We start from the raw sequence: 13,480 nt of genomic DNA, 5'->3' as shown, positions 1-13,480 counted from the left end.
CTGGAAGGAGGTGAAGCCCAAGCGGGAAGGCACTCTAAGGATGACTGGTGGCTGCTGTTGCATGCTGGGAGATCGTATCTTTGGAAATTGCACTGATGGCCTTTTTATCTTAGACTTAAGTCCTAGCCTGAAGACATTATGTAAGCTGGCAGTTATTCAGTACGGTCTGGAGCAGTCTGGACTCCCACACAACATCAGTTATTCAGTACGGTCTGGAGCAGTCTGGACTCCCACATAACATCAGTTATTCAGTACGGTCTGGAGCAGTCTGGACTCCCACACAACATCAGTTATTCAGTACAGTCTGGAGCAGTCTGGACTCCCACACAACATCAGTTATTCAGTACGGTCTGGAGCAGTCTGGACTCCCACACAACATCAGTTATTCAGTACGGTCTGGAGCAGTCTAGACTCCCACACAACATCAGTTATTCAGTACGGTCTGGAGCAGTCTGGACTCCCACACAACATCAGTTATTCAGTACGGTCTGGAGCAGTCTGGACTCCCACACAACATCAGTTATTCAGTACGGTCTGGAGCAGTCTGGACTCCCACACAACATCAGTTATTCAGTACGGTCTGGAGCAGTCTGGACTCCCACACAACATCAGTTATTCAGTACGGTCTGGAGCAGTCTGGACTCCCACACAACATCAGTTATTCAGTACGGTCTGGAGCAGTCTGGACTCCCACACAACATCAGTTATTCAGTACAGTCTGGAGCAGTCTGGACTCCCACACAACATCAGGTGGGAACTGGTAGCCATGACTGATGAACTCCAAGACTAAAATAAATATAAACACAAAAGAAAGGTGGCACACTCTCAGTGGTCTGTAGAAACTAACGGCTTTTTTACCGCCCAACGGAGGAAGAAAGAGAAGAACAGCCATTCTACCAAACATCGCGTCTTTATTATCAAACAGCTCAAAATTGTCACAAACACGAACAAGAACACAAACAAGAACTAGAGACACAAATCAAGTGTCTTTTTCAAAACGGTAAAACAGCATAAATAATAAATATAAATAAATATCTCTGGACAAACCAAACAAAAAAAAGCCCCGAGTTATTGTTAACGACACGTTGGTGGAATCCTTTCAACATATCTGGGACAAGCTGCAGACCCAAGCAAACAGGATCAGGGAGATGTTGTTAATATGAATCTATGGGATTGTCCCATCACCCTTAAAACCCATTAATTATTTTATGCTAAACTATAAAAAGAATAGCAGATCTACAAGCTCGCAGCACGGCACTCTTGTGGATCTGCTAAATGGTGAACACTGTTTGCAAGTCTTTGAATATTTTGACCCGATTCTACGATTGTCTTTAAAATCCTATATGTTTCTATTTCAGTGGTGTCAAGAAGGACCCCCCCAAAAATGACATGTATTTGGCCACGGACCCCCATCTCAAAACATTTAGTTCCAGGGACCCCCCAAAAGCAAATATTTGAGTTACAAATAGTTTGCTTTAAAAACACATATATATATTCAAAGATTTACACAAATGTTCAGGACTAAAAATAAATAAATTGCAGATCTACAAGCTGCTGTTTTTTCAGTAGCTAAAGCACAGAATAATTCCAGATCTTAATTAACGGGTTAAATCAGTTAATAATGAAAACATGCCAACGGACTATGACGCTCTATGAAATATGAACTCTAACACAAACAGAAGCAGCTTGTAAACCTAACAGAATCCTACTGATAAGTAAAAGCAATAAAATAACACAGTGTATGTTTAGTTCCACTTTCTAATTTCCAAAATTGAAAGTGGTTTTGTGGGCAAAATATACATATCAACCAGAACCAGCATGGGTATTGGATTGACATATTTCCTACAATTCAATGCCGATAAAACACTTATACAATGTATAAATAAAGTCAAAACAAAATGCTACACATGAAACAGGGTGGGGAAGTGTCTTAACTCCCTGAGTAGCTACGTGAACATCGGATGCCCAGACCGCCTTAAGTCTGTCTCACAGCTTTTTAAGGTTTCACGAAAGCTAGACATTTAATTATTCCAAGGGAAATCTTCAGTGCATTTTTAAGGGAAATGTCACTCAACGCAAGAGGTCTCATACAACAGATCTAGCCCCCAAAAAATTAAAAACATTCAATACAAATAAAATAAAACAATTCTAACAAGTAATGAATTAAGAATGAATAAAAGGCGCTGGGATGGTGCGGAGGTCAGAGTAGCTGCCCAGTGCCCACCCCCACAGTATGAGGTCAGAGACACACATAACAAGCAAGCTACCTTTGAGTCTCCTTGAGGTCAGAGACACACATAACAAGCACACTACCTGTGAGTCTCCTTGAGGTCAGAGACACACATAACAAGCACGCTACCTGTGAGTCTCCTTGAGGTCAGAGACACACATAACAAGCACGCTACCTGTGAGTCTGAGGTCAGAGACACACATAACAAGCACGCTACCTGTGAGTCTGAGGTCAGAGACACACATAACAAGCATGCTACCTGTGAGTCTGAGGTCAGAGACACACATAACAAGCACGCTACCTGTGAGTCTCCTTGAGGTCAGAGACACACATAACAAGCACACTACCTGTGAGTCTGAGGTCAGAGACACACATAACAAGCACACTACCTGTGAGTCTGAGGTCAGAGACACACATAACAAGCACGCTACCTGTGAGTCTGAGGTCAGAGACACACATAACAAGCACGCTACCTGTGAGTCTGAGGTCAGAGACACACATAACAAGCACGCTACCTGTGAGTCTCCTTGAGGTCAGAGACACACATAACAAGCACACTACCTGTGAGTCTCCTTGAGGTCAGAGACACACATAACAAGCACACTACCTGTGAGTCTGAGGTCAGAGACACACATAACAAGCACACTACCTGTGAGTCTGAGGTCAGAGACACACATAACAAGCACGCTACCTGTGAGTCTCCTTGAGGTCAGAGACACACATAACAAGCACACTACCTGTGAGTCTCCTTGAGGTCAGAGACACACATAACAAGCACACTACCTGTGAGTCTGAGGTCAGAGACACACATAACAAGCACACTACCTGTGAGTCTGAGGTCAGAGACACACATAACAAGCACACTACCTGTGAGTCTGAGGTCAGAGACACACATAACAAGCACACTACCTGTGAGTCTCCTTGAGGTCAGAGACACACATAACAAGCACACTACCTGTGAGTCTGAGGTCAGAGACACACATAACAAGCACACTACCTGTGAGTCTGAGGTCAGAGACACACATAAAAAGCACACTACCTGTGAGTCTGAGGTCAGAGACACACATAACAAGCACGCTACCTGTGAGTCTGAGGTCAGAGACACACATAACAAGCACACTACCTGTGAGTCTGAGGTCAGAGACACACATAACAAGCACACTACCTGTGAGTCTGAGGTCAGAGATACACATAACAAGCACACTACCTGTGAGTCTGAGGTCAGAGACACACATAACAAGCACACTACCTGTGAGTCTCCTTGAGGTCAGAGACACACATAACAAGCACACTACCTGTGAGTCTGAGGTCAGAGACACACATAAAAAGCACACTACCTGTGAGTCTGAGGTCAGAGACACACATAACAAGCACGCTACCTGTGAGTCTCCTTGAGGTCAGAGACACACATAACAAGCACGCTACCTGTGAGTCTGAGGTCAGAGACACACATAACAAGCACACTACCTGTGAGTCTCCTTGAGGTCAGAGACACACATAACAAGCACGCTACCTGTGAGTCTCCTTGAGGTCAGAGACACACATAACAAGCACACTACCTGTGAGTCTGAGGTCAGAGACACACATAACAAGCACGCTACCTGTGAGTCTCCTTGAGGTCAGAGACACACATAACAAGCACACTACCTGTGAGTCTCCTTGAGGTCAGAGACACACATAACAAGCACACTACCTGTGAGTCTCCTTGAGGTCAGAGACACACATAACAAGCACACTACCTGTGAGTCTCCTTGAGGTCAGAGACACACATAACAAGCACACTACCTGTGAGTCTGAGGTCAGAGACACACATAACAAGCACACTACCTGTGAGTCTGAGGTCAGAGACACACATAACAAGCACACTACCTGTGAGTCTGAGGTCAGAGACACACATAACAAGCACACTACCTGTGAGTCTGAGGTCAGAGACACACATAACAAGCACACTACCTGTGAGTCTCCTTGAGGTCAGAGACACACATAACAAGCACACTACCTGTGAGTCTCCTTGAGGTCAGAGACACACATAACAAGCACACTACCTGTGAGTCTCCTTGAGGTCAGAGACACACATAACAAGCACACTACCTGTGAGTCTCCTTGAGGTCAGAGACACACATAACAAGCACACTACCTGTGAGTCTCCTTGAGGTCAGAGACACACATAACAAGCACACTACCTGTGAGTCTGAGGTCAGAGACACACATAACAAGCACACTACCTGTGAGTCTGAGGTCAGAGACACACATAACAAGCACGCTACCTGTGAGTATGAGGTCAGAGACACACATAACAAGCACACTACCTGTGAGTCTCCTTGAGGTCAGAGACACACATAACAAGCACACTACCTGTGAGTCTGAGGTCAGAGACACACATAACAAGCACACTACCTGTGAGTCTGAGGTCAGAGACACACATAACAAGAGAAAGTGAATGAACCAATAGCGTCCATGTATCGCATCGTCAACCATGTATCGTGATACGTATCGAATCGCTATTAAAATGTATCATTACACCCCTAATAAAAAGCACGCTACCTGTGAGTCTGAGGCCAGAGACGGACATACAAAGCACGCTACCTTTGAGTTAGGTGGGGGGAGGCGGGGGGTAAAAAAAACAGGTTATAACTGGTCTAAAAGTGAACATTTAAAACTGGTTATGACCGGTCTAACGTGAACGTTTTTTTTTTAGACGGCAAGGCTTAGCCTAGTCGTCGGAACAACGTTATTTCAACGGCTACGAAAGCAAACAAACAGCTGAGCAACGTCTAATCTAAGCCTAGCAGTCTAAAAACACCTTCACCTTTAGAGGGGTTTTAGCCCAGCCGTTTAGCCTGGCACGTAATAAAATGCTCAGTGGGTTGTGTGGAATTAATTAGCATAAATACTAAATTAGGGAGAAAGGAAAAAGCACACAAATGTAATACAAAAAAATACAAAAGAATTAAGAAAAAAAAAATAAAATAACTTGCATTCAAGTACTTTAAGGCACTTTGGATAAAACACGTCCCTGATTGTTCTCAGTATGCATATTATTATTATTATTATTCATCCATATCTCTGTATGGACCCGCCCTTCCTGAGGTCACTGTGTCTGATTGGTCAGAATAAAGCTGTTTGATAGCAGGACTGATGCAGTCTACACAGTCTACTCCTATGGAGTGTGGAGCGCACTGTTATTTCCTGGTAAGTTTCCTCATAAGGACATGTTATTTCCTGGTATGTTTCCTAATAAGGACATGTTATTTCCTGGTATGTTTCCTAATAAGGACATGTTATTTCCTGGTGTGTTTCCTTATAAGGACATGTTATTTCCTGGTAAGTTTCCTAATAAGGACATGTTATTTCCTGGTGTGTTTCCTAATAAGGACATGTTATTTCCTGGTATGTTTCCTAATAAGGACATGTTATTTCCTGGTGTGTTTCCTAATAAGGACATGTTATTTCCTGGTATGTTTCCTAATAAGGACATGTTATTTCCTGGTATGTTTCCTAATAAGGACATGTTATTTCCTGGTGTGTTTCCTTATAAGGACATGTTATTTCCTGGTGTGTTTCCTCATAGGGGTAAAGAAGGGGTGCCACAGGGCTTCCTCCATGGTGATTCTTCGGGTCACATCGTATTCCATCATGCTCTTTATGAGGTCAAACAGCTGCTCGTGATCCATGCTCTTACTCTGCATGTATTGCTGAAGAGAGGAGAGGAGAGGAGAGGAGAGGAGAGGAGAGGAGAGGAGAGGAGAGGAGAGGAGAGGAGAGGAGAGGAGAGGAGAGGAGGGGAGGGGAGGGGAGGAGAGGAGAGGAGAGGAGAGGAGAGGAGAGGAGAGGAGAGGAGAGGAGAGGGGAGGGGAGGGGAGGAGAGGAGAGGAGAGTTAAATCATTTCAAGGTCAAGCTCACAACGCCTCGCAGTGCGAGCCGTTGTGAGCCATTTTAGATCAGCCATTTTAGATCAGCCAACACAGGGATGCTGACAGAACCCTCGCTAAAAACCCCAGGACAAAAATCCACTCTTCCGAAACAGTTTGCCCTCCTGGCCCCCAAGCTGTGGAATAAACTCCACTCAGAACAACGGACTCTCTCGCTAGCTTTCGCCGTGGACTGAAGACTCATCTCTTCAGACTCCACCTAAACCCATAGCACTACAGTAACACTCAATGACCATACAGGAAGCTAGTTAGCATTTGTTTTTAGTTTTTTTTTAGAATCCTTTTTTCTTTACTGATTATATTGTTGTTGTTCTTTTTAGATTGACATTCATATGCATTTGTTATATTGTTGATGTTCTGACATATTATCTTGTTTATTATAGTGATGTATTATCTGCTTAATGTAAGTCACTTTGGAGTAAAAGCGTCTGCTAAATGCCTACACCCTACACTGTAAACTGTAAAGTACAGATCTGCTATATTTGGCTACAGTTCTCAGGATAAGGACACTAGAGTTCAGGTGGTTAATATAAAAAAGAAGAAAAATGTTTCTATCACACACAGATTTGGATGTTATTTCACAGTGGAACCCTTTCGCTGCCCCCTCATGGTAGACCCCGGCCTTGCCTGGCATTGCCAGCCTCTATCACACACTTTGTTTTGGGAAGAGAGTAGAGGTCTTCGGACCTGCCCGAGATCCGAAATTACCCGCGATCCGACCCGCCCCGAGCCGGGTAACGGGGCCGTTTTCGAGCATTTACCGCGGGGCGGGCCGGGCCCGTCTGCCCCGGTTCCCGGGTGTCTGATAGTGAAGTCGCCGGTTCCTGTTACCCGAGTGGAGCCGAGTCAGCCGAGATTGAATGAAAGAGAAGCAACAACTGCACCAAATAGATAACGCCACACGATGGCACTAAAGATGCAGCATGTAATCTGATGCATTGGTTGTGAGAAGTTTACAACTCACTCACAGTCACAACAACACTATCAGTTGGATTGTTATTATTATCAAAGATATTAACGTAACGTTTTGGTTAACGGTTTACAATGGAGTTGTCATTGCGTGTTGTCATGCTCTGCAGAGCAAAATGGACACTCAAAGCAGAAAGATATAATGAACAACACATGCGACAGAAAACGATAGCATTAGCATTGGCTAGCCAAAGAAGAAGGAATACATAAAACATGGATTTATTTGTATTTACAAACTGTCCGCATTGACTTACTGGTCTGGGAAAAGATCATTTTTTGATGAGAGGCACAGCGCCGCTGACAGCAGCAGCACCATGGCGACGTTAGGTAAGAAATATATGTCTGATACAACTCTTAATATAATAACGTTGGCATTCTTTCATTTCGGGGCCACAGATTCGGGTCTCGGATCTCTCGTTCTGCTCGGGTATCGGATCTAATTTTTCTAATAACAGGCGGGGCCGTTCGGATCGGATCCATCATGTCTCGGGGCTGCTCGGGTAACGGTTCTCAAATTCCAAATGATAGACGGGGCCATATGGGTCCGGGTCCATTTCCCCCGGGTCCTTTTGGGTTCGGGTAGTTTAAATTGGACCCGTGAAGACCTCTAGAAGAGAGTCTGGGATTTCAGGAGGAGCTTTCATTTCTGGGGGGTGGGCTAAAGCCTAGTGACGCAAGCCCCAAACCACATGCCCCAAGCATACAACCCTGATTGGCCAACCCTTGAAGCTGGTTGAGGAAATAGAATCTCAATGGATTGGTTCCAGACCGTACTACAACACCACTACCGCCAGGGGGTGTTGTTGTGTTCGGTCTGGTTTATTAACCAGGCAAACCCCGGCCACTACACTACAGACAGACATACTGTACGTACCTTCAGTGGTTTGCAGTTCTTCCTGACGTATCGTCCTTTAGAGCTGTTCTCATCCCAGTCCAGACGCTCTGCGTGCACGTAGTGCTGCTTCCTGTTTAACAGGAAATACACATAATGTAATACTGTTTCCTGTTTCACAGGAAACACACATAATGTAATGCTGTTTCCTGTTTCACAGGAAATACACATAATGTAGTGCTGCTTCCTGTTTAACAGGAAATACACATAATGTAGTGCTGTTTCCTGTTTCACAGGAAATACACATAATGTAATACTGTTTCCTGTTTCACAGGAAATACACATAATGTAATACTGTTTCCTGTTTCACAGGAAACACACATAATGTAATGCTGTTTCCTGTTTCACAGGAAATACACATAATGTAGTGCTGCTTCCTGTTTAACAGGAAATACACATAATGTAGTGCTGTTTCCTGTTTCACAGGAAATACACATAATGTAATACTGTTTCCTGTTTCACAGGAAACACACATAATGTAATGCTGTTTCCTGTTTCACAGGAAATACACATAATGTAGTGCTGCTTCCTGTTTAACAGGAAACACACATAATGTAGTGCTGTTTCCTGTTTCACAGGAAATACACATAATGTAGTGCTGCTTCCTGTTTCACAGGAAATACACATAATGTAATACTGTTTCCTGTTTCACAGGAAATATACATAATGTAATACTGTTTCCTGTTTCACAGGAAATACAAATAATGTAGTGCTGTTTCCTGTTTCACAGGAAATACACATAATGTAATACTGTTTCCTGTTTCACAGGAAATACACATAATGTAATGCTGTTTCCTGTTTCACAGGAAATACACATAATGTAATACTATTTCCTGTTTCACAGGAAATACACATAATGTAGTGCTGTTTCCTGTTTCACAGGAAATACACATAATGTAATGCTGTTTCCTGTTTCACAGGAAATATACATAATGTAATGCTGTTTCCTGTTTCACAGGAAATACACATAATGTAATACTGTTTCCTGTTTCACAGGAAATACACATAATGTAGTGCTGTTTCCTGTTTCACAGGAAATACACATAATGTAGTGCTGTTTCCTGTTTCACAGGAAATACACATAATGTAATACTGCTTCCTGTAAATATACATAATGTTTCCTGAAGTACATACACATAATAGTGCTTAAAGACAAACCAGTACAAACCGGTCAGGCAGCCTTTTTGACATGAAGTGCCATGTTTTCATGTTCTTGATAGTCATGTGCCACCATGTCAACATTACATTCAACTATGACCTGAGTGTAAAACATATGTTTTACACGGTGTTAAGCCATTGGTTTCTATGCTGCGAAAATGACGCTTTTTTTGGCCCTTGTACGGGTGCCGATATCATTGTAGAAATCAACGTTCACTGGTGGAAATGGTACCATCTGGAATGCTATTGGCTGCCAATGTTCACCGCAGGAATACATGGGACATTGTCTTGAGCTTGCCGAAAATAAAGCACACGAAGAAGAATCATCACAAGTCCCTCCTACAGCATACAATGCTTTAACATTTATACAATTATAACAGAAATTTGACCATATTGTCACAAAATGCATATCATGGTGATTGAAACAGGGCTTTAAACTAGCGACAGGAACCATAAAGTATTCATGACAATGTTTATTAAGGTAAGAAAATCAAATGTAAAAGTTTGGGGGAAATGAATGGAATCCTATGGAGAACATGTTGCTTCTGGTGCCAGAACAGATAGATAGATAGATAGATAGATAGATACCTTTATTATCCCAAGGGGGAAATTCAGTTGTCCAGTAGTAGCACAGCAGTATACAGTTATTTACAAAGTTACAGAGACGTAAGAAAAAATAGATAAGAGGGAAAGAAACAAGAGAACAAAAAAAAGAGCAGTACAGTACCAATAAAGAGAAGGTGCATCAATAGAGGGGGCGAATAATATATAAGTATATATACATAAAGTGTCTTGCAAAAAAGACCATAGCAGTCAATGCTAGTTAGTGCAAACAAGTATCTCACTGTCATTGTTAAACAAAGCAAAAATACTCAGAAACTACCAACACAAACTAATAGTGCAAAGTCAAAAAAAATCAGTGCGAAAAAAGAAGAAACTAGGAAGCGTGTCACCGCAAGACGCACATGAGCACTCTTCCTGGACGGTCCTTTAGGGTCAAAGTCAATACAGCAATAGTTCCTTAGAGGTCAATGTCAATACAGCAAAGGTTCCGTCAGTCTAAGTTAGGAAGGGAGACCTTTTCAAGCGTCCGTTATGTGTCTCGTTGTACAGCTTAAGGGCAGCCGGTACAAAAGATTTTCCTAATCTCTCACATCTCCGTCCTGGGTAGGTAAAGCGGTCGTTTCCTCTCTTACTCCAGTAACTGGTGATCTCTAGATGGAGGGGGTGGGAGGAGTTCTCCAAGATGGAATCCAGCTTCCTCGCTGTGCGCACACTGGTTACTTCCTCCACCCCCTGCAGAGAGGACCCGACGACAGAGCCTGCTTTCTTCACCAGTCTGTTTAGGTTAAACGTGTCACCTGCTCTGTTGTTGCCACCCCAACATGTTATACCAAAAAAGAGGACACTTGCCATGACAGACTGATAGAACATCTGTAGCATCCTATTGCACACCCCAAACGATCTCAGTCTTCTCAGGAGGAACAGCCTGCTTTTCCCCTTGCTGTGAATCGCCTGTGCATTGTCCGACCAGTCCAGTGAACTATTCAGGTGTACTCCGAGGAATTTGTAGTTATCCACAAGCTCAACCACCTCACCGTTAATGGTGCTTGGCACCGGGGGGACTCTCTTGGAGGTGCGGAAGTCCACCACCATCTCCTTGGTCTTGCTTGCGTTGAGCCTGAGATGGTTAGCCTCGCTCCATTGCACAAAGTCCCTAACCACACCATCGTGCTCAGCCGTGTTGTCACCCGAGATCTTGCTGACCACCACGGTATCATCTGAGAACTTCTGCAGATGACAGGTCTTGGAATTGAAGAGGAAGTCCGATGTATAGAGAGTGAACAGGAAGGGTGAGAGCACAGTTCCTTGCGGGGCCCCCGTGTTGCTCACCAGCACATCAGACCGACAGTTCTGCAGTCTCACAGACTGTGGCCTTTCTGAAAGGTAGTCTGTGATCCATGCCACAAAGCCCTTGTCCACTCCCATCAGCGTAAGCTTCTCCGCAAGCAGAGACGGTTGGATAGTGTTGAAAGCACTGGAGAAGTCAAAAAACATAATTCTGACTGTGCTGCCCAGATCTTCCAGATGGGTGAGAGCCTTATGGAGCATGAAGGTGATGGCGTCGTCAACCCCAATATCAGCCTGGTAGGCAAACTGAAGGGGGTCCAGGTGATCACTGACCGCCGGTCTCAGGAGGTTCAGAACCAGCCGTTCAAAGACCTTCATGACCTGTGATGTCAGGGCGACTGGTCTGTAATCATTGAGGACCGAGGGGCGGGTCTTCTTAGGCACCGGGACAATGCAGGAGGTCTTCCACAGCTGTGGTACCTTCCCCGTCTTCAGGGAGAGGTTGAAAAGATGCGTAAGGGGGACAGCGAGCTGCTCCGCGCAAGCCTTAAGCACCTTAGAGCTGATGTTGTCAGGTCCCGCCGCTTTCCTGGTGTTGACTTTTCCGAGTTGACGCCTCACTTGCTCGTTGGTGAGAAACAGGGTGGGTGGGGGGGGGGGGAGGGGGAGATGGTGCAGGGGAAGAAAGAGGGCGGCAACCGAGGTCACCGTTTGGCCCAGCCGCTGTTTGTTGAACATGAACAGGAGCTCCGTCAAACCGATTGAAAAAACGGTTCATCTCGTTTGCCAGCTCCTCCGTGCCTGGCACAGTAGAGTTGGCAGAGCCATACCCTGTGATCTTCCTGAAACCACCCCACACTTGTCTCGTATTGTTCTCCCTCAGAGAGTTCTCCAGCTTAGCTTTGTAGCTCCCTTTTGCCTGAGCCTTGACTGTTTTAAGCTCCTCCACCACCACCCTCAAGCCCTCCCAGTCCCCTGCATGAAACAGATCTCTTTTCCTCTTAAGGAGGTGAATGATTTCTTTTGTCATCCACGGCTTGTTGTTAGAGAAGCAGCGAACCTTCTTGGTAGGAACACACACCTTCTCGCAGAATAGGATATAGTCAGTGATAACCTGACATAGGCTATCTACATCATCCCCATGTTCACTGAAAAAAGATTCCCAGTCTGTCATTTCAAAATCAAATCTGAGTCTCTCCTCCACTTCCCCAGCCCAACACTGAACCTCCCTGATGAATGGAAGCACTCTCTTCACAACAGGAAGGTACGAGGGATCCAGTTTCACCATGAAGTGATCAGAGCCACACACAGGGGGTAGGGAGACGCAACTGTATGCGTTTCTAACATTAGCATACAGGAGATCAAGAGTGTTCTCACCTCTTGTTTTGCAAGTGACAAACTGGGAGAAATCAGACAGGCCCCTAGCAACATTCACCTGGTTAAAGTCCCCGTTCAGCAGAATAAGGGAGCTAGGGTAGTGCGTTTGAAAACTGGCCACAGTTGAAAAAATAGTGTCCCGAGCTACCACAACTAGCGGCAGCACAACTAGCGGCCAATCATAGGAACTTTCAGTTCCCTGTTTGCTTCATTTTAAATCCGGACAACTGGACCCCTGACAGACACAGTTTATCAAAATTAAACTGAGCAATAATCTCACCAGTCTCCCAGACTCCCTCCCCAGTCAGAGTTAGGAGTTTGAATGAATGTAGAATTATGTGCAGGATGTAATGTATATATGGATGGATGTGAGCAGACTTTATTCAACTGACTAAACCTTTTTTTCTTGTTTTCTTATGCTACTTATGCCAGAATAACACCAACAACAACGTACTTGGTTTTGTTGAGGAGGTGGGGTGGAATGGGACCCAGGATTCAATAATAATAACAACTAGAAGCAGTGCTCTTCCGAGCACAGGTCACCACCAGGCCACGTGTCCTGGTGGTGCTATAACAGGCCAATGTAAAACGCGTGGCATGTGTTCTTCACCAATCTTAGACTTTTCATGGCAGTCGGACGCTGCATGGATGATATGAGGCATTGTGTTCCAAAAATATGTTCTGCTATTAGTCTACCTGCTGGTGGCGCTATAACAGGCCAATGTGAAAAGGGTAGCATTTGTTCCTTGACGTAGTGGGAATATGTGTGGCAAATTTCACGGTAATCGCAAGCTGCGTTGATGATTTGAGGCATTTTGTTCAAAACGGAGCATAGCAGTCCTGCAAACTTTGGAAGCCAATTGTAGCCAATCAGACAGATCCATGTCGATCACATGACTGTAGAGATACTGTCTACCGATTTGTAGGATTTGTGGACAAAATCTCTAAGAGTAGTGTACAGAAATGTGTTTTGCAAACATCGGCATCATGGTGGCGCTAGAACAGGGCCATTTGAAAAATGTGGGGCAGAGGTTCTGAATTGGCATCCAGGGAGTGTGTGTGCTCATTTT

The 13,480-nt window shown here is 44.4% G+C and overlaps 1 protein-coding gene across 1 annotated transcript in view; it reads right to left on the bottom strand.

Annotated features, from left to right (window-relative positions):
• Positions 1-5,608: 5,608 nt before the first annotated feature.
• Positions 5,609-13,480, bottom strand: part of LOC308304306 (dual specificity protein kinase CLK4-like) — a 21,622-nt gene continuing 13,750 nt past the window's right edge. The window contains exons 9-10 of the mRNA XM_080748884.1: positions 8,007-8,097; positions 5,609-5,925 (exon numbers count right to left, since the gene is read on the bottom strand). Of these exons, the coding sequence (XP_080605010.1) occupies positions 5,776-5,925; positions 8,007-8,097 (241 nt within the window). The 3' untranslated portion in view covers positions 5,609-5,775. The remainder of the gene's footprint in view (positions 5,926-8,006; positions 8,098-13,480) is intronic.

The sequence above is a fragment of the Nannobrachium achirus genome, assembly GCF_963921795.1.
Source record: "Nannobrachium achirus genome assembly, chromosome: 19".
Taxonomy (NCBI): domain Eukaryota; kingdom Metazoa; phylum Chordata; class Actinopteri; order Myctophiformes; family Myctophidae; genus Nannobrachium; species Nannobrachium achirus.
The sequence above is the reverse complement of the archived record's forward strand: the minus strand, read 5'-3'. Positions and strand labels throughout refer to the sequence as shown.